This window comes from Filicampus tigris, chromosome 6 (genome assembly GCF_054856515.1).
Source record: "Filicampus tigris isolate MCC_2025a chromosome 6, RoL_Ftig_1.0, whole genome shotgun sequence".
Taxonomy (NCBI): domain Eukaryota; kingdom Metazoa; phylum Chordata; class Actinopteri; order Syngnathiformes; family Syngnathidae; genus Filicampus; species Filicampus tigris.
The window spans coordinates 11,224,992-11,247,774 of NC_141222.1; the positions used below are offsets into that span (position 1 = coordinate 11,224,992).

At 40.6% G+C, this 22,783-nt stretch overlaps 1 protein-coding gene across 1 annotated transcript; it reads left to right on the plus strand.

The window, feature by feature from the left end:
• Positions 1-7: 7 nt before the first annotated feature.
• Positions 8-21,940, plus strand: LOC147145774 (choline transporter-like protein 2). The gene is given in 24 exon segments (XM_086033207.1): positions 8-907; positions 2,099-3,316; positions 8,408-8,456; positions 8,536-8,609; positions 9,019-9,103; positions 9,184-9,268; positions 9,339-9,452; positions 12,025-12,079; positions 12,165-12,288; positions 12,560-12,643; positions 12,798-12,910; positions 13,004-13,135; positions 13,216-13,315; positions 14,662-14,754; positions 14,859-14,943; positions 15,020-15,282; positions 15,359-15,453; positions 17,500-17,603; positions 17,679-17,752; positions 18,214-18,284; positions 18,371-18,459; positions 20,298-20,382; positions 20,596-20,907; positions 20,910-21,940. Coding segments are annotated over 23 exon segments (2,358 nt in total). The 5' UTR covers positions 8-907; positions 2,099-3,279; the 3' UTR covers positions 20,945-21,940.
• Positions 21,941-22,783: the final 843 nt, after the last annotated feature.

Consider the following 22,783-nt stretch of genomic DNA (forward strand, 5'->3'; position numbering starts at 1 on the left):
TATACACTTTTTTTCCATTTTGTTTCAGGTATCATTTCATCACATGTGAGGCCAGCAGCATTTGACAGCGTAGGCTTGGCAGTTTCTGTAAACCATTTCATTGCGTTGCAAAATTGCTCCCCAGCAAAAGGTTTTCACCCATCTGTACTTCAGAGCCAGTTTCAGTAACTTGCTGGCCGTCACACTGCTCCAGCTGTTCTTGACAAAGCAGAAGGCCTGATACTGCCACCACTGATGGAAATACCAAACTCCATAAATCTTCTCAAACAGGCACTGAGCTGCACTCGGGGAAATGCTGTCAAAAGCTGATGAACTCACATCTGATGGAATAACAGCTGAAACAAAAATGGGATAAAAAGAACGTGTATAGTCACTTTTGGGACACTCACTATTTGTAATATCATCCACAAACTAACGCAAAGACGGCCATAAGGTGCTCTAGTATCGACATCCAGTAATCCCTTGTACGTATTCTCATTCGTTCTCTCTTTTCAACTGTAAACGACTGAGTCCACTAATAGCTCTGCCCAGGATCAAGGCGCGGATGTTATGAGTTCCTGGCAACAGACAAAGCACAATTACACAACAATGTCTTGAACAGCAAAGCATAATCATACAGTACTGAAATACACTGCTAACCTCGAGCGGCGGACGGACATCGATGCAGTTAATACAATAGTACTGCTACGGTACCATATTTCCTCATCATCTTATTTACCGGTAATCAACTACAGAATGGGACACGTGTCCTCTGTTGAGTGAAACTAGTATTTCAAAATAAAAAGGACAACTGTGGCTTAATGGACGGGGAAGACTGGGCAGAACTAATGTGTTAAGGCGCTTATCTTGGAGGAGCACAATGCTGTTTGGCCACCCCAGCAGCAACCGGACCTCTCATCGCCACAAGGTAAAGTGATCATCATATTGTTTATCAGACTTATGACTTGTTTTTTTTTTTTAAAGGGAAAAAGGAACATTTATGTGCCGATTGAGTCCGGTGTTAATTTTGTTGACAACATTTTTTGGTTATTCATTTCGGCCCGAATAATTTTATTCAGACAAAAACTAAAATAGAAATAATGAATTGAGACGATAACGACAGTAACTTGACAATCTCGTCAACGAAAAACACAGTCACGAAATCCAATCAGAAGAAGGAAGCATATGCGGGTAGGAGAAAAGAACCGCTCAGAAAATGGAACTGATGGGGCGAAGTGAGAAGAGAACCAATCAGAGGTCAACTTCAGCGGTCACCCGGAAGCAATCGACAAATGAGACAGATACGATGGTGAAAGTCAGCGATAATGTCCATTATATAATACGATAATGCTGGTAGAAAGCAACAAAAGGATTTTTGCGATATCTAAAGCTTTGCCACAGCTATTCCTCTTCAGCATGGAAATCATTTCTGGAGCTGCTCTATTAGGACGAGAACAAGGGCAGCATTGGGAAGAGCCTTTAAAAAAATGAAAAGCTTGGAAATGAAATGGAGTGTGTGGCACTGAAAGAGGGCGGAGACAGACAGAAACTCAAGGTTCATTGAGCAGTCAACCGATCACCACCCGGTGGTGTGTTGCCTCCGATGCCGGGGGAAGATACCAGTCCGGCCTGTCACACCCAAACGTATTGGGTCTGATGGGGACATCTGGCACAGCCCGCTGTCAGACAACTTTTCAACTCACACCTCCGGCAAGAGTTCCACCACGATCCGAGGGAGGCGGGGTACATGTTGCTATGTTCCATCTATGGCCTTAAGGTGGTTGGTCCCTGTCGTGCCGGCAATCCCGGAACACGTTGGTGAACATCATGGTAAGGGATGCGAGCAAGCTGAAGAAGGGCCTTGGGATCACCGCAGAAGAAGTTGACAAAGTGGCTGTGGAGAGGGAAGTCTGGGCTTCCCTGCTAAAGCTGCTGCCTTGCTACCTGACTCCGTATAAGCGGCAGAAAATGGATGAATGGACTGACACAGTTATGTACTGTATGCTAGACAACAGCAAGCACGATGGAATATTGGCTAGCGGATCTGCCTCACAGTCAAGAGATTTTAGGTTTATGTCCCAGTTCTTAATATAGTATATTGAATATTTCTCTCTCTCAGGATGTTACAGACAGTGCTCGCAACAGGATCGCAGGTACAAGAGCAACATCTGGCCAAGTCGGAAGAAGGCAAGCATGGCCCAACCAGCCAACCAGCAGACCCCAACCCACAGACTCACAAGCGCACATGCGCACACAATGGGGAAATAATTAAACACCTGCAAAACAATTAAATAAATGAAAATAACAGCATCATAACACCAGTCTAAACTATTCTGCTGCTATTCCGCTTTCATGCTGACTGGCCTATTTGTTTGTAGTGGTAAGAGTGCAAGAAAGTAACCCGTAAGTTTCCCGTTCCAATTATGTACCATATGGGAACTTGGTATGCCCCTGTACTGACCGAAGCAAACAATATGAACACATGCGTTTTGATATTTTTTTTCCTACTCCACTAGCTGTCCGCAACCCACACAAAGTGGATCTGCAACCTACTTCTGGGTCTCGACACGCCAGCTGAGAACTACTTGATTAGCTGTTTGCACTTTATTATCCAGTATATTTTGTTATTTACATCTTTCAGAAAAAGAGACGAAGTGCATGCAAGGGGAGAAATGTTATTTTTGTATTGGATTCCCTCAATACACATTGCATATGAAAACGAATAGGTTTTACATTTTTTATGATATTTGTCAAGGAGTGATCATCTTGAGCATTATTGTTATATAAGGAAAATATGCAGATAAACAAATTTCGTCTAATTGATGATTTTAATTATTCAATAATATAAAAGATCACTAAAGCACTTAAAGGTCATGAAACATAATTGAGATTTAGCCATTATGCATCTTGGTATTGATATTGGCGATACTGGTGCTGTATTTACTTGGTGTGGATCAATACCAATATATGTAGTATGGAGTGCTACTACAGAATTACATTCAACTAGTTATACCAGCAATAAATATACAAATAAAAAACAATTAATTTTAAAGTAATTGGAAATTGAATACGGCTCGCTGTGTGGCTATAGAAACTGTCACTCAGCACAGTCCTCTTCCTATTGGCTTTGTCTCCTCCTCTCCGTGGACGCGAAGCGTGCATTTGCTTTGGAATGGTTCGAGCTTCTCTCCATCACTGATTTGAAGACGAATCCGTCCACAGATTTTTTTTCCCCCTTTTTTTTCATTTCCATGGTAACTGTCCTGTCCGAGTTGTGATCTGCAGCGCGAGTAGGGCAATATGGAACCGGAGGAAAAAATGTCGGAACGTAAATACGGTAAGACATCTTTCCTGTACTTTCTCCTGTTGTCTTTGTCTTTCTAACGGAGAAGCGATTGAAACAATGACCGCAGTGGATGTTTGGGTGTGGACCACATGGCACCTATCAGTGCAGATCAGGGGGTGGGGAGTCGCTGTTAACCACGACCTGAATCTTAATTATGTTCTTACCTTTGTTTTTAAACAGTATAATATCATGAAAGATTATACATTCACCCGGACTGTGAGTGAGTGCATGCTTGGATGTATTTAGGTTGTTTTCGCTGTGTACATAGCTTCGCGTAAATGAAGATGACACGCCTCTGTTTGCATCCATGGCAGCAAATTGTATCTGCATCCTTTCAAACACGTTTGCATCTATTCAAACGATTCCGATTACTGTCTTCGGCCACAGTGAATCAAGTATCCTCGTCTGGGAAAGGGTCGCGTTCATATATGACATTACAAATCGCGTATTATGTCTCAACCGAACATGTAGTTGCTATTATTGAAGCACACCCCAGCAGCCTGGTGTGTTCCTGGCTCTTATCGTCAGGGCATGGTTGTTACTTGTTCATGCGGACTATTGTTGGGTCATGATGTAGTCCCAACGCGGATCCCCACAACGTGTGATGCCTTCCACCACTCATTAGCCCCTGCAATGCAAAGTGTGTTTTCTCTACAAGACATGGCAGCTTTATTTATATAAAGCATTTATTTCATTCACAAGATAACTCTTGTGCTTCATATAAAAGTACAAGTACAGCTTACTAAAGTTGGAATTGTAAGCACAAGATTTTGAGAAAAAAATATTTTACAAATGTTTCAAAAGACCTTAATCATTGTGTAGTGTTCCAACTCTAAACTTTAAACTGTTCAGCTCATTACCATTGTTTGTTTTTCTTCAAAATTTAAAAAAGAAAACAAACAGGTTTTTGTGGTCTATTTTCCCCATTTTTTGACTTGATTCAAAGCATTTCAACTTTAAACTGTTCACCTTATTCTTACCACAATATTTTTTTCAAAATTTCAGAATAGCCAAAAATAAGATTTGTTGTTTTTCCCCCCTGTAATTTCTACATTTTTGACCGATTCAAACCGTTACAACTTTAAACTGTTCATTTTATCCCTCCCACATTTTTTTCAAAATTTCAAAGTAAAAGCCCCAAATTAAGATTTGTTTTCCTTTTAATTTTTACCTGATGTGACTCATTAAAACTGTTCCAACTTTAAACAGTTCATCTTATCCCTACCACGTTCTTTTGTTTCAAAATAAAAACCAATAGGATTCCCCCCTTTAATTTCTACATTTTTTGATTCCAACTTCAAACTGCATGTTCATCTTATATATATTGCTTTTTTTCCCTAAATTTCAAAATAACAGCCCCCCCAAAAATCCAACTAATTTCTACATTTTTTTGACCAAGTCAAACTATTTGGCGTTAGCTCTTTTTTTTATACTCCCCCACAATTTAACTGATTCACAAAGTTTCAATTTCAACATGTTCCGAAAATTCACACATTTATCATTAAATTCACAAAATTTAACATTTATCATTTGACAGTATTCCACACTTTAATAATCTTCAATTATTAGTTCATGTACTTCATTATCTTGGCTTTAGCTCACATGATGGAGTCGCTTGCCCATTGACCAGGGGTTTGTGGTTTGAATTCCGCCTCAGAGTGTACGTTATCTATAAACAAGGCACTCAGGGCATTCAATACACATCATTTCAACCCTTCAACAAGTCCACTGGAGCTCAATTGGTAGAGCAGCTGCCCAGTCCTTGGGAAATCAAGGTTTGTACCATAGCTCGCACTCGATCTAATTAAACTTCAAATTCACATAATAATAATTGTTTAATATCACACACTTACAGTTTTCCCACAATATAATATTTTACATCAAAAATATTTTTCATTTTCAATTGAACATTGAACATTCATTATCACTCATCTTTCCGCATTGGAGTCCATCCATCCATTATCTGTACCGCTTTTCCTCACAAGGGTCGCGGGGCGTGCTGGAGCCTATCCCAGCTGTCTTTGGGCAGTAGGCGGGGGACACCCTGAATTGGTTGCCAGCCAATCGCAGGGCACACAGAGACAAACATCCGCACTCACAATCATACCTAGGGGCAATTTAGAGTATCCAATCAACTTACCATGCATGTTTTTGGAATGTGGGAGGAAACCGGAGTACCCGGAGAAAACCCACGCAGGCACGGGGAAAACATGCAAACCCCACACAGGGAGGCCGGAGCCGGGATCGAACCCACAACCTCTGAACTGTGAGGCGGACGTGCTAACCAGTCGACCACCGTGCCGCCCCGCATTGGAGTCATGTTTTTAAATTCAGCATTTCAACATTCACGCGTAATTTCTCCAGAATTTGCATGTCTAGTTATATACAGTGCTCCCTCCCTTTTCGCTGGTGATACGCTCCATTTTTTTTTTAGGGATTTACGTTTCTAATAAGCCATTTTGACCCCTCCCACACACACACAGTTCCCACCCTTATAAACACTTTTAAAATGCAAAATATAGAATTAATAAAGAGCTTCTGATTAGAGGCTGTGTTCATCCACATTTTCTGCAAGAAAATGCACCAAAATAGCCAGGTAAAACTGCAGTAGATGAAGTTATGGTCACAAAGGACAACCCGCAATAGAGTGAATCTGCAATCGTTTATTTTGTAAAGTTTGACAGATGTTGGTGGCGTGTGGTTAAAGGTGTCCTAACTGGTTCACAGTTGTAACCCTGCATTGCTTTGTCATTTGGATGATGTGGGCTCCTTCATATCGAGAAGGTGAACAGAGGCTCATGGGTTGTGAGTCACTAACGGATAAGATGATCATGTTCATCATCAGAGGTTGTCATCACACCTATATGATGAGCGCTAACGGTCACCAATGTTAACATGGTAAGTCTTGAAATGACAACGTCTCTTTAAGAGACTTCTCTGCTTTGTGATCAGTTACACATCACGTGACCTAATAAAGGTCTTCATTTCACTCACGGGACAAGTAAGACCTTGCTACGGCGGACTTTGGGAAGAGAAAAGTGTGAGGTCCTGGAAATGAGACCTCAAACGGGAACTATACATAAATAACTGCCCAACAGGATACAAGAAGAACTCAAGCGTGATAGCGTTCAAGTCATTAAGTGACAGAGAACTGACGGCACAATGTTGCAGTTCAAAAAACGAGGTATACCTGTGTGTTTACTTTTATGTGTACGAGTAGTGGACCACGTTAATGATGATTTAAGGCTTGTGGCACTGATGTGACAGGACATTGGACTTTTTTTTTTTACATATATGTAGTTGTGATGAATTGTGCTACATGTGCCACATTGAACAGGGTTGATTCTTTCTCACTTGTGCTTTGGGCAAGATGTTGCCATGGCATCTAACTGGCGCAATGTGTACAGGGACTCCCAAGGGAGCCATTTTTGTTGCAAGGCGTAGCAGTTAGTCAAAGGACTCCTTTCTTTGTTTTCGGTATTGTCAATACATGGACTTACACTTAAACACAATAGATGCAGCAATAGCAGTAGTGGACTATTTTTCAAAGAAAATTGTAAAATCTACAAAACACAATTTTAATAAATTGGGATGTTTATGAAAATGTAACCAAATACACAAGACAATTATTTGCAAATCTTTTTCAGCCTATAGTCATTTGCATATGCTACAAAGACAATATATTTAATGTTCGAATTGATGGATGTGAGCCCATAGGACTCGCTGAAATGGGAGACTTTCTCAAAAGTGCAAAAATTCTCTAATACAAAACAGCCAATTTGACATGGTGGTGTCAATGCACTTGATATATGTGTTATTTAATGGACAGCTTCTATCTGTAAATTGTCCCACAATGTAGATGTTGTACCGAAGGCAATCTAAACCCAAGTAGCCCCAACACTTATGAACCCTAAGAAACAAGTATCCTTGGAATCAGTCATGATGGAAATATATCTCAGGCCATAACCAATTAAGTTGCCAAATCCGGACATGATCAATAGTCCAGCCTCGTTAACAACTGAATACGACAATTCAACATGGCCCAATCGTTTTAATTTTAAGGTTCTGTCCTTCCATATTATCAAATTCAAGTAAATAATAAATAAATGGAGTGGAACACTAATCAGGTACAGACATGTGTTAGCGCATTCTGTCCAACTGTTTACTGCGTGTGTAACTGGTCAAATCGAGCAAAGTGAAAAGTTCCATCCTCCATCATCCAAACCGCGTATCCTCATGAGGGCGCTGGAGCCTATCCCAGCTGTCTTCGGGCAGTAGACGGGGTACACCAGCCAATTGCAGGGCGCACACAGACAAACATTCACACTCACAATCATACCTACAGACAATTGAGTGTTCAATTAACCACCCAAGCTTGTTTTTGGAATGTGGGAGGAAACCGGAGTACCCGGAAAAAACCCACACAGGCACGGGGAGAACATGCAAACTCCACACAGGAAGGCCAGGGGCCGGATTTGAAGCCACGACCTCTGAACTGTGAGGCAGACATGCTAACCAGTCAAACCACGTGCCGCCCTGTGAACATTTAAAATGACAAAATTAGCAGTGGTCTTTGTACTTCACTATGAATTCTGCATAATTCCACTGATTAGAGTTGCAATATCATACACATTGTTTTTCGAAGGCTTGGTCCTTGTGTTTGAAGAAAATGAACAATAATAGTATGTAAATTCACATTTTATTGTATTTGTTTAGTACTCATCATGGACCACAGCATTTGATACATGGTGACATATTTGTGGTAGTTTGTAGTGATAGACCTTTGAAGAAATGTCATTGGCAAATGTATTAACTTCATGATTTGACCAAATTATTTTGTCTCAATATCATAGTTGATATGATTAATATAAAACAACTCCCAACTCATGCAAATTAGTGACTGGCTGCAGATGTGTAAATGTATTGTTGTGCACTTTACAACTCACATTCACATCTATACTGTATCGCTAATTAAGAATAACTATTATGATTGCGCACATTTGAAGAGTAAACAATCAACAATCCCGATTGCCAAGGTACACATGGGATAGTGATGAACATGTTGTTTTCTTTCAATTTCAGGGGAGGTCAGGACGTTTGACCCCAAATTCAAGGGTCCCCTTCACAACAGGTATCATGACTTTGAATCAGTGGTTCCATATTTTTGTCCCAAAAGGAACTGATGATTAACCTCACCCTCTCATTCTCAGGGCATGCACGGATATTATATGCTGTTTTCTCTTCACTGCTGCCTTGATTGGTTATTTTGGTGTGGGAATACTTGGTAAGAATAACAACCCTTTAATGCAATATATATTGATTTAGATGAACACTGTTGTGCCATTCTTTCCTTCTTCCAATAAGTTTCCTGCTGCCATGTTTCAGTTTACTTCCATATTTAACTTTGGGAACGGTAGTGATTGGTTTTGTGGTTTTGGGGCACTGGTCGGATATCAACCTGCACCCTATAATAAACATTATTATGAAATGAATGCATCTCTGTCAGTGTTGTTCACAAATAAGTGACATATTTGATATTGTTATGGTTTGTATTTGGATCTGATAACACACAACACACTCCAAGTGTTCCTAATGTGGGTGGTGATATAGAAGTGTTGGAATGAACAAACCTTAGTTTATGTTTCGTATGTCCTCATTTGTTTTGAATGATGATTCTCTGTCTTTCCATAAAGCCTGGTCCCAGGGTGACCCCCGGAAAATCCTCTATCCCACTGACAGCGGAGGGAACTTCTGCGGGCAAAAAGGAACAGAGCAGGAGTAAGTCATTGGGCATTAATAGCATAGTGTCGTATGGTGCCGTCAATTAAACATGTTGCACTCCTCCACATATCATGTAGGGACAAGCCTCTTCTGTTTTACTTCAATATCCTGAAGTGTGCCAGTCCCATGGGGTTGATTGAACTCCAGTGTCCCACAACACAGGTCCGCTACAAGACAATACTTTTTCTAAATAGTCACAATGGTTTTCTAACTGTTGTTTCACCTGTTCCAGATATGTGTAAAACGCTGTCCTGACAGACGTCTCACGTTGATAGAAGCCCAGCGTAAACAAGTAGACAGTGAATATTTCACGGAGTTTTGCAAGAGAGGTGTAGAAAAAGTCAAGGTAAAACACCCACTTATCCGTTTATTTTAAACTGCATTGCAATTCACAAAGAAATTCATACTTGGTTGAATTCACTAATCTGTAGAAACGTCCTTACACGGTAAAAAAAAAAAAAAAAAAAAAAAAGTAATCGTTTTTCAAGAAAATCAAGGTGGTGATTATGTCAGTGGTTATATTATTATATAGGCATTTGTCCATTTGTATATTACAAACTATTCATCTGGTTCAAAAGAGAGCAATTTTTTGCATAGAGCAAATACACGCTTTGTTGTTTGTTGTGTACTAGTAAATAAACGACTTACAGTAGACACAATTCAAGCAATAAATGGCATGTTTTGATTAACTCATAAAATGCCACCTCACAGACCTTCCTAGTGAGTCGGCGTCACTCATTTTGTGTGTTGTGTGTAGGTCTAGGCAGTCGAAATTCACCCCCGAATCACTCAATTTCGTTGTGTTGTAGTTTAGTGTGGTGTTGTGTGTCCATTTTGGTGTTTCATGGCCAGGCTTTTCGTTAGTGCACTTTTTACCCCTTCCAACGCTCACACAGACCCCTCCTTCTTAGCATCTTGAGGAGGGGTCGTAACGGACATGTTGAATTACCGGTAAATGTATAGAAAGAAATCACTGTTCAACATGTTACAGGTGTCACGAAATAAAAAGTATTAGCATAAAGTCACTGTTTTGCTATTGTTTGTTTTAAAAAAAAAGCCATTTTTCTCTGGAAAAGCGGCTGAATTTCTTAAAACGTGTGTTTTACTGCTGATTACCAGCAATAGGCAACACCTTGCATGCGGATTTCAGGGCACGCAAGAGTTCTAATGCCATCAGTAGCTTCAAATCTGCCTTAGGTCAGGTACGCACATAAAAACAGGTTTGTTTTTTTCCCCTGAAGCTAAACGTGCCAACCGTTTGAAGTTAAGCCAGTCGCTTTTTTTTTTTTTTCATTCACAGCAAATAGAGAGGGGCAGGGGTGAGCAGTCTGCGGATCTATTCTTTATGCCACCTTTCCTTCACCTTTTTCAATTCCGTCATCGGGTCAAGGGGGGATGAAATGGTGCTTCCTTTACAGCATAGGAAAAGACGGCACTCTTTCAAATGAATTCGACTCCACTTTTGTTAACTGATGTCATCACATATTTTACCAGCTAAATATTAGTAATATTATCTAATCGTCTTTTATGGAAGATGGACACCAGGTATAAATCAGTATACTGTATATTGGTTGTTTCTCTGAATTCAACTCGGGTTATGGAGAGTTAATGCGGTCTTGCATATTAATAAACATGACAAAAAAAGCTACAGCCATACCATATTGAATCGAAATCCCTCTGAAGTGAACCAAATCAAATTTAAAATTTAAAAATTGTTACATCCTTGAATCGCATCGTACCCCATGTATCGAGAAACGTATCGAATCGTCTTTTGTGGAGGGATGCACATCCTTACCCCCAGTGAAATGAGAAATGATAGTTATGTAGTGGTCAGTTGATCAAATACAAAGTGTCCCATGCTAGCCAGGAGATTAAGAGGAATTGCTGACTCGATGGAATTGTGGGGGGAGCTGCAGAATTGCGAAGGGAGGTATTGCAATGCACTGCCTCAGTATCTAGCTCATAATCAGTATTTTTTTTTACCCACCCCTTTTATGAGAAATTTCCCTAATGTATTCAGGACCTAAACCATTCAGCGAATGATAGACCAGCAGCATGATTTTCAAATCTATTCTACAGCTGTTGTGAGCCAGTGTTAGGTAATATGTTCTAATCTCTTTTTTTCTGGTCAGAACTCGAGCTGCAGCTGTTTGATGCTCTTTTGAGAGAGTCCAGACCATTACAATAATCAAGTCTACTGGAGGCAAAAGCTTCTCATCTAGTTTGCTTGGAGCATGCAACGCTTCAATCTGGATATGTTTTCCAGCTGGTAAAAGTCTGTTTTAGTGATTTGATTGTGATACTACTGAAAGTCAGGTCCGAATCTATTCGTAGTTTATCATAGCTCCTTCAAAACGAATGGTTCGATTGCTTTTCCAGATGCACATGTACTCGCGCAATCTGCTCGTTGAGTGACAACACAGGTGCACACAAGCACCTGAATGGAACGAGGGTAAAAGTGATGCGAAATGCCCTTTCCATGTTTATTTAGGACATTAGTCAACTCATTAGCAAATTTCCAATGGAAATTAGAACTTGAAATTATTGTTGTTTTCATAATAGACTGTAGTTTGTGCATTTTGGGTAAAAAAATAAAATAAAATTTAAAAAAAATGTTCCTGGAAGCTAATCAATCACGTGTGGGTACACATGGTCTGAAGAAGTTCAAAATTTGCTTGCCTAGTATGCACAAATTGAAGTACGAATCTACTTATGAATCACAAATTTGTGTGTCAAATGTGCGTATGCGCTCTTAGTGAATGAGGCCCAATGTGTGTGTTTGCATGACATCGCATAGTTGCTATGATATGCCTTTCTTTCAGTGTTTACAGTTTGGGATATTTGTGCCTCAGTGATACTGGGTGTCAAATATTGTGTTAAACTTCACTCAAGGGCTTTTTTATTTTCTAAATATTCAGACTGTGCAGGAAAAGATGAAGTTTTGCCCTTCTTTGATTTTGGCCAGCAAAGTCTGTGAGTAAGAATTATTTCTTCATCCTAGGAATGCATGAACGAGTGATGTCACATTTACAGTTGTGTTCTTATGGCCCTTTTGCAGTCGCACGCCGCTGTATCCCAACCGTGTCAACATTGAAGAATGGCAGCGTGGCAATGGCCAATGATACCATGATTAAGCCTGGCTCAGAAAACGTTTCCGCCACAGAAGTACTCAATGTGACCAAGTGAGTCCTTTTCACTGTCATGGTCACACAGAGTCCGGCAATAATAACCACATGGCTAATAGAATTAATCAAGGTTTTAAAAGTATCACATGCTGATGTATTTATGTCGCCACGAACAATAATCTGAATCATGAAGGCAATGCATCAGCCTGCTTTGTACCTCTGAAGTGATCACTTGGCAAACTGCAACCATTCATTTGTATGCTAAATCTACATTTGGTTGCCCGTTTTAACACGTCATTACATTAGAATTATTGTGGATTTGTTACAGGAATTCCAACAAGTTCCTTGAAGCTCGCCATTTGGCCATGCAAATCTTTGAGGATTTCACTCAGTCCTGGCACTTTATACTGATGTAAGAACATGGGAATGACACAGAAATGCACAAAATGATTCAAAGTGTAGCCATGTCCGGAAAAAAGACAAACCTGGAGGGCTACATTTTTCAATGCAAATGTGGTTCACTGTGCCCCTCAAATTTGTGCACTTTGATATCTATCCATCTCTAGAGCTCTGACGGTAGCGATGGTTAGCAGCTGGTTCTTCATAGTCCTGCTGCGCTTAATGGCAGGCATCATGGTCTGGATCATGATTGCCCTGGTCATTGTAGTCATAGCCTACGGTAAATTTGCCTCTTAAGAATGTGACTTTTGTGATTATGCTTTTATGTAGCACAAGCAACATAAAAGGGACTAAACATTGGGTGTGTTCTTAGGTGCGCTACACTGTTACCTGCGGTATGAAAGTCTGTCTGGGGACCCTGCCGCTGATGTGAAAATCCAGGATCTGGGAATGCAGCTCGACTTCTCCATCTACCTTGAGATCAGACAAACCTGGCTTGTATTCGGTACGCTCCAAAATGCTCATCTTACACTCATTCACACAAATAGTGTGTTAAGTCTGTTTTAATTCCTTCTACTTTTGTAGCAATCATCATCGCCGTGGTGGAGTTCCTCATCATCGTGACTCTCATCTTCCTTAGGAAGAGGATCATGGTCGCCATCGCCCTCATCAAAGAGTCTAGCAGGTCAGCCTACTTTCAGGCTAACCTGTGTGGATTTTATGACTTTTCTTTGATATTCACCCCGAGGTGGGCGTGTCAGTAAATTTTGCCGGTCTGTCATTCGCCAGCGGCCGGGACACTCATCCTTCATCGTCAGTCCATCATTTTTTAAAGCCGACCCAATCAGTCATCGTCAGGCCGTCGCTCTTTCATCGTTACTTAAACCGCGCTTCCGTCATCATTACAGTTTGTCGCCACTGTTTTAGGACTGTCAGATCTTCTTCTTGCATTAAGACAGAATGCGTGCTGAGCGTTTCATGGTAGCACGTTTCCATATATCGTTAGCGCCGGGCCAAAACCTCATCGGTCACATTTAGGTGAATTAGGTGCCTGCTAGAAAAAAAGGGACCTACATGACTAGATGAGACGAGATGATTCACTTAACTGTATTGCAAAATGGACCAAGAAGGCAGCGGCGTAGGAGGTATGGGTGTTTGTTCTTTATACACGCCCATACCGCCTACGCCGCTGCCAAGCTAGCTTGCTTTGCAGCTGCAGCGACAAGCTGCGTGGTGCCGATCCTGTCCTCCGTGGAGCCAAGCATTAAAAACACACACTTGCATGAATGCGATCAGATGATAATTATGGATACCTGCAAATCAGGGTAACATTATACACGGGTACAGAGGGAAAAAAAAACATTAATGTTGATTTTGGGGTGGGCGTACAATACACGGGTGCATATCATACATGAAGTTTTATGGTAATTAAATTATTCTGGGTGTGGTTGTAATTGTGTTAGCATAGTCTTATCTTAAAATGTTTTTGTGCCTCTCATGTTCCTAAATAAGGCAATGGAAATAGAACCATCACTCATTGCAGTAACAATCAGAATCAAATTCAACGTAATCTGTAAACTATGCAACCAGAACAAGAAAGTGTTGAAGTGGGTAAAGGTGACTTAAATGAAAGTGTAGCGGTACATGGGGAATGTAAAATATATTTCAACACTACAGCTATAAAAATAACCTCCATGTCATTGTCAGTATTACATTGTTAAATTTAACGTTGTCAGTATTACATTGTTAAATTTAACCCACGGCCAAGCTAATGCACGATTGTTTGCAGAGGTGGCCGAATGACGGGACACTTTTTAAAATGATGCACTGACGAATGACGGAATCTGTTTTCATCCATCAGTGTAATCATCCTGTTTTTTTTGTATGTTATTGTATGAATTCATGTTTTTACGACCTTGAGCTTGAGTGACAGAAAAGTGCCTTAAAATAAATATAAATAAGAAAGCCTCGCTGCTTTCTGTACTCAGGTTGCTTAACAATGATTATTGACTTGAATAAATATCTTTTCAGGGCTCTTGGATATGTGACATCATCATTATTCTACCCGTTGCTGACTTCTCTCCTCCTGGCAGTGGTGATAGCTTACTGGGCGGTCACTGCAGTGTATCCTTTCACTTCAGATCATAACCAGGGCTGATGCAGATATTCATACTGTTTCTTTGTCCACTGGGTTCTTTTTTTGCCACCTTAATAGCTTTGCTATTCAGTTATCTCGCTACTTCTAATGCTGAAGTGTACAAAGTGGTCGCTAATGAAACTTGTAAATACGCTTTCAGCAACTGTGATCCCAAGGTGATGAATCAATCTGCGCCTCGTCACGTCTTCACCGTTCTAGTATGAAACATGTTCACATGTCGTTTATCTACAGACATTCAATACCTCTAATGTGACGGTTGAGTGTCCAGAAGCCGAGTGTAACTTTGCCTACTATGGTGGGGACAGCCTGTACCACAAATTCCTCACCGTGTTCCAGTTTTACAACGTCTTCCTCTTCTTCTGGTGTGGCAACTTTGTGACGGCCATGGGACAAGTCACTCTGGCTGGGGCCTTTTCCTCATATTACTGGGCCTTTAAGAAGCCTGACGATATGCCCCCGAACCCCGTCTTGTCCTCTCTGGGACGAACCCTCAGGTTAGAAGACGGATTTGTCAAGTTGATGGCTTACTTTGATTCATATTTGTAACAACTCTTCATCTTTGCCTGCCAGGTATCACACAGGCTCAGTGGCATTTGGCTCACTGATCCTGTCCTTGGTCCAGATCATCAGGGTTATTCTGGAGTACCTTGAGCATAAACTGAAAGGTAAGATTTAAAGCAAATGGATACATCTGAATATAGACCACTTGCAGATCTCCGAGTCGCGTGGTGCATTATGGGTAAGGACGTCTCTTTGGCTACCAACTTTTCCTTTACAACTATTGTGAAGCAGCGTACAAAGCTGTGATTTGGACCATTTCAACCACTGGAAATTATTTATTTGAATGTAATATATGTCGTTTGATGCTCCTTACACGGACTACCCCTCTGCTGAGACACCACAGTTAGGGCATTTACGGTCGCTTGTTCAGCCCAACACTGCCAGCAAAACACAAATGGGCTTTTGCTCACATGACGTGAGTGAAGTGATCTGAGGCAGTGTTGCACTCAGCGAATCAATCGCAAAATGCCATAATAATATTAAAATGTAGAAACGTGACGAGAAATTCTATTTCTGTCAGGCTGATGGCATGTCGTGTCTCATTAGTTTCGCTGTCCGGTAGCCTGCTTACCGTATGTAGCATCTGTCTGTTCCTGATCAGTTTCAAGATATTGACAAAATGTCAATGTGCATAAATGGGTTCAAAAAATTGACAATTTTAGTCTATCTTTTTCGTCAATCTGGATTTCCTGTCAGGAAATTGTGACGAATAAATGGAGGTTTATAGTGCTTGTGCAATGGCGTTTTTTGTTTTGTCGGTTTGTTTTTTTACACCAACGTTCAAGACTCTAAATTCCATTTGAGCACAGGTGTGAAACTCAAACCCAGGGGCCAGATCCGGCCCGCGACATCATTTTATGTGGCCCACGAAGACAAATCATGTGTTGACTTGACAAGTTTTTTTTTTAATTGTCTTGACATATTTGAAATTTCAAGCATTTGTTACCAATCCTTCTTTTAAAATACATTGAATATTTATAATAGTTGAACAAACTATTTACTGGCTTCTGATTTCAAAACTAGTGATCCATCAATTGTGTATGAGGCGATCACACATTTACATGGTTTAACAGTTGCAACGACCCTCCGAGTGAAATCAGAACAGCGATGTGGCCCGCGACAAAAGAGTTTGACACCCCTGCATTAGAGCAATTAAACATGGCACGAAGTGCATCTGCCATTTTGTCACACGTGGCTTCCCTTTGAAACAATTTGAAACAATGCCTGCAAGCTTCAAGGCATAGTTAGGCGTACTGTCATACAAAACCATGCGTGTTGTTTAGTAGCCTCTTTTTTTCACCTCGATTCTCACACATGCGCAAAGGAGATCTGCAAGTGTCAAGTATTCAAGTATTTTAACAACGTTTGACACGTTGCAGCCATGCTTCCCATCTTGCAAAAATTTCCCCCATTGAAAACACACTTTCAGTACAGTATTTCACATTAAAGCGGAAGTCAACCCAAACATCTTTTTTTCAAGAGTATGTGCCCAGCAGGCCCACTAGTTGAAATACGGCATTCTGATTAATTTTGCATTTGTCGAATATGAGTTAAGCAACAAAATGCACTAGTTTTTAGCCATCTCTGGGGGCGGCCATTTTGTCACTTGTGTTGACTGAAAATGACAACACAACTTCTCACAATGACCAATCACGGCTGACCTTTTTTCAGAATCTGAGCCGTGATTGGTCATTGTGAGCAGTTGTGATGTCATTTTCAGTCGACAGAATACAAAATGGCTGCCCCCAGAGATGGCTAAAATGAGTGGATTAACACTCATCCCATAAACGCAATATTTATCAGAACGCCTTGTTTCAACAAGTGGGCTTGCATAGAACATATTCTTGAAAAAAATATGTTTGCGTTGACTTCCGCTTTAAGTACCAAACTGAACAAAATGTTTCTGCTTAGTAGAAAAGGATATTTGTTTTTTTACTGCATTATAGTAAACTGTGGTGCTTCACAAAGCATTCTGCTGTGTATCTTGTGTGAGATCAATTCACACTCAATGTGTTCTTGAGAACGGGCCTGTGTTTAACTCGTGACTGTGGTCCACACGGTGTAGATCGTCTATTTCTCCAGGATAGTACATAGAAAATGCATAGATGACTTACTCCTCCCAAAATGCTTGATCCTCCCTCATCCTGCAGGTGCTCGAAACAAGTACACAAAATTCTTGCTGAACTGCATGAAATGTTGCTTCTGGTGTCTGGAGACATGCATCAAGTACCTCAACAGAAATGCTTACATAATGGTGAGTTTCCGCAAAGTACATACAACCTTGGAGTTGAGAAATGTTAGTATACTAAAGTCTGCTATGTCTGTCAAGATTGCCATCTATGGGAAAAATTTCTGTACATCAGCTCAAGACGCCTTCATGCTTCTGTTGAGGAACATTGTCAGGTTGGAAACCATTGCAGATTATACTATTGTATTACATTTGATAAGCTTTTGCTTTCACTGGATACTTAATCCAAAATGCTTCCTTTACAAATAATACTCACGCCGTGACTTGTACAACACTACAGACAAAATTTGCAAACATTTTGACATAGCTCTTACACATCCTTATAGACAAACATTCGCACTCCCATTTACCCCTTTTGACAATTTAGTCTTCAGTGAAGCAAATATCATTGTCGCCGGCCCTAGCCAATGTGGCGCCCGAGGCCAGAGTTTATATCCAAAATATGAATGTATATTACAAAAGAAGTCCACAATTTTTAACATTGTCTTTAATTTACAAGATAAGGTCACACATGCCTCTCACACAAATCATGCGAGTGACTTGCTGTTTTGCGATACCTAATTGCACATACCTTGATTTGCAATTTACTCGCTGCATTGTGTCACTTTCAAAACAGGGTGGCTGTCTTGGATAAAGTGACTGACTTCCTGTTGTTCCTTGGGAAACTGCTCATTGTTGGAATTATTGGTAAGATAGCTCTCACATGTCTCTTAGAAATATATCTCATATTAAACGCAATTCATGTGTACTTGACTATCATTTTTTCTGCGCAGGAAACTTCTCTTTCTTCTTCTTTACTGGACAAATTGATTCTCCCGCATACGCTCCCCCTAATTTGAACTTCTACTGGGTGCCAATACTGGTGAGACATGAATAAACCACACAAGCATTCACAGCAAGGATCTCTACTGAGGCTTGAACATTTTCCATTTGTGACATAATTGTGAGGATGGCTACAACCTAGGAAAGTGGTTTCCAACCATTGTCACTTTGTCACGCTGGGAAGCAAATTTCCTTGTGTAGCATAGTTGCGACTCACTTATATGGACGTAAAAACAATAATAAACATGTTTTGTATAAAAATAGCCTCTGACTACACATGTACAGTAGATTACTTTCAATAGCGTTTTAGATGAATTTGATGTACCACCAAGAGCATATGGCTCACCCCGCCATGACGTCCGCTAGCCAGAGGCTGAGCTAGCTTCATTGTATTTGTTCAGAGTAAACTAGTGACTAAAGCACAACAGAGCTACCCTTCCTTCTACCTACCTGATTATGTTCCATGTGGGAACTTGGTACACTTTTATAATGTAGCAAAAAAATCTCAACAAGAATACAGTCATTTTTACGAGCTGTCGCTTTTGGGTCCCGACCCACCAGTTCGGAATCAGCGATATAGGGTACAATGCAATGTATTGAAATCCTATATATTTTTTAAGTGTTGAAGCATTCCTAAATGTCATGTAAGCAGCCCTAAGGGTATCACTGGTAATAGTAGTAATCATAATGCATTACTTTCTAACATTATCTCTACATTGTTCTACTTTATTCTTTGAAAAAGTAGCAAGTTAGCATATAACGCAAATCGTTGATGCTTCAAGTCCGGGAATATACAGCAATAGCTTCTGCATACAGTCTCTTCCAAAAGTATTTGATCGGCCGGGTCAATTTCTTTGTTTTTGTTGCATGCTAAAGACATTTGAGTTTCAGATCAAAAGATGAATATGAAACAAAACTTCAGAAGTCCAGCTTTAATTTCATGTTATCTACATCTATATGTGATAAACAGCTCAAGACAGACCACCTTTTGTTTGAAGCCACTTACTTTTCAAGTGAGCAAAAGTATTGGAATGGACATTATTAAATTCACTTCAAATGAATAGCATTGAATATTTGATGGCCTAACCCTTACTTTCAACACCTGCATCAAGCCTGTGACTCAGTGACTTGACCAGTCTGTTGTATTCTTCATTTGAAATGCAGTTCCAGGCCTTTACTGCAGTCTCGTTCAGGTCTTCATTATTTCTGAGATTTTTTTTTCCCTTCAGTCTCCTCTCTTCAGGTGGTGAAACACGTACTTGGCCACTTATTCCCCAGATAAAGTCCTTTTTGTGTTGGCAGCGTGTTTCGGGTTATTGTCTTGTTCCATGATGATCCTTCTCCTGATTACATTGAATGCAGTTTTATATAAATTGTCAGACAAATGTTTTTGTAGACTTCAGAATAATTATTCAAGCAAGAACTGAAAGGGGCCGCTCAAAAGGCCTGGAAATGCATTTATGAAGAAGAATGCAACAGTCTGGTGAAGTCAATGTTTGCAGGCTTGATATTGCAAGTAAGGGTTTTTAGGCCTCCAACTATTCAATTTCAATCACTTAAAAGTGTGTTTAATGTCTGTTCCAATGCTTTTTTCTGTTCCAATAGTTTTTTCACTTAAAAGAAAATGTTTTGTTTCAAACAAAAGGCACTCTGTGCTGAATGTTTTTAACACATCCGGATGTAAATACCATGAAATAAAAGATGGAATTCTGAACTTTGGTCACATATTGATATTCTGAAACCCAATCGTCTTCAGTATTCAACAAAAACGAACGAATCGATTTTGGAGGGGACTGCATACTGTAGTGCAAACGGAGCTTGTAGTTTTTATCAGTGGTGCAGAATGCTTAATCTAGGTTGTTTTCCTCCTTCAATTAGACGAATGTAGTCGGATCCTACCTCATTGCCCATGGCTTCTTCAGTGTGTACTCCATGTGTGTAGACACAATCTTCCTCTGCTTCTGTGAGTACTTTTCATCGCATTATCTAATTTCTACTTCTACTGTGGTGCTGTTTTCTATTTATAAACTGTTCCTTGTTTAAAACTGAGCTGCGAGTTTATTTCTTGCCATGTTTCTGACTCTCGTTATGTCTCACCCCTTCTAATTTTGATTTTCACACATTTTCATTTTTTTTCCCCAATTTTCCTTGAACCCAAACTGTACCTGCTGTAAAGGTGAGGACTTGGAAAGAAATGACGGCTCACCAGGAAGGCCTTACTACATGTCCCCCGAGCTGCATGATCTCATCGGCTTAGGGAAGAGGTCTGAGGGAGATGGAGACGATGCTGGCTCTACAAACCAAGAAGATATGGGGGAAGAGGAAACTGTTCAACTGGAAGAAGGCGGGATTCAACTAAAGCTGCAGTCTGAAGTCTCGCACTGGAATGTGGAAGAAGAGCCTCTGCGAGATAACTTTGAGGAAGCGAAGGAGACCGAGGAGCGAGCGAAGGAGACCGCGGAACAAACAGTCAGTGAAGAAGAAGCGTTGGCAGAGGAAGAAGCAGAGGGGACAGTGGTACTTAAGCAGCAGGAGCATTTGGGGGCGGAGGCACCTCCAGATGAGGAGATAAATGAGCCAAGTGAGCGCAATGAAAAGTAGAAAAGCATAAGAATCCAATTGAAAAGAGAATGAAAGAACCTCAATGATGTCAATGTTGTGGCTTTAAAAAATGTACAGCAAGATGTGTTAGTTGGACCAGTTTGGTGCTCAAAAGCTTTGGTCCCACCGTGTCTGTGTAGCTTGAAAACTGGAACAGTGTTGGCTTTAAACCTATGTCGAGAAAGTGCTTACGCTGTGCCTGATCACTGTCACTGAAATACTGGATGTTGTCTATTAACGCACTACACGACCTCTTCGAGTTGTTTACATTTCAATTTGATGCGTATCTCGGGAAGTGTATGATTTTTCATGATTTACAACGATACCAGCCGATGCCAGAATCTTATACGGTATGTGAATTTCATATCCTGTTTGATCTGATCTTCGGTAGTGTAAGATTCTTGGCTTCACCATGTACAGTATTGTACTGGCACCTATTTGCCTTGATATTAGACTGGCTTTAGGTACTGATTTGTGGCTCTAGCAAAGACCTTTGTGACCTCTTGGACCCTTACTAACCTCCCCTGCCTTTCTCTAACCGTATCGCCCTCTTATGAGCTGCATGATGTTGAATATCTAAGACTACGTTCACACTGCAGGGCGTAATGCCCAGTTCGGATTTTATGTTGTTGCCGACATTTTAAATGCTAATCTCACTTTGCAATTCTTTTGTACTTTTGTCACCTTCTGAAACATGTATGTTGATTTTTCAACATTTGCTGATGACATTCCAAATGTATTGGGTTTAATTTATGATTAAATATTATTGCAATTGATAACATCAGATAAGTGATGGGTAAGATTTTATCGGAACTACTCCTATTAACAATGCTTATCGTAGGGTTTTTTTCTTTGTCTTTTTTTTCCAGACATTTTTTTCCAGTTCAACGTACAATGTCGGACAGAAGAGCTAGTGTAACCGGTGGTGTCCGACTGCTTTGTTTTATATTATTGACAATGCACAACTGGATTCCTTGTGTTGGTTGCCTTTAATTGTCTCAATCACAAAACCTGACTATAACTGCAGAAAACATGTCAAATATGGTAATACAGCATACGCCTCCCCATGGACATCGACAAAGGGCTGTGTCATGTATTGATGACAACCATTAACAGGATGTGACCAAGTTTAGGAGTTCAACAGGCAAGGGTGCTATGCATTAGGTGGTATGCGGAATAGAGAAAAGATGGACGTCAGCTGATAAGTGGGAGTGTGTTCAGTTACTAAATGTGGATCAAAATCCAACAATGGAGACGATGATTTATAGTTAAATCTGAGATGTGTAGTATTAGGCGTTGCCTGCCGCGCTGGGTCCGCGGTGGCTATCCGCATTTGAGCTACAGTATATGCGGACGGGAAAGGCTTAATTCCGGTGGACGACGCGGAAGCTTCGGTGAGACAGACGACGAGCTTTGCTTCTACGTCACGCCAACACTGATGTACGAGATGTTTTTTCAGTTTTTCCTGACACAGGAGGGCCGACGGATTATGATGCGGCGGTCATGGCGCTGAACGCTTATTTGATTGCCCAAGTAAACACTGCCTTCGCCTGCCAAGATTTCTACCAGATTAGACAGAAACCGGGAGAAAATGTGCAGCAATTTGTAACCAGATAACGACAGGCTGCTAATGACTCTGCATTCGCTGCAGACACGGAGAATCAGATCAAAGATACAGTGTTGAGCAGGTGCACGTCAAACTATATAAGAAGAAAATTCGGCGGTGGCCATGAAGGTGGATGACAACGTTGGTGCACCGTGTG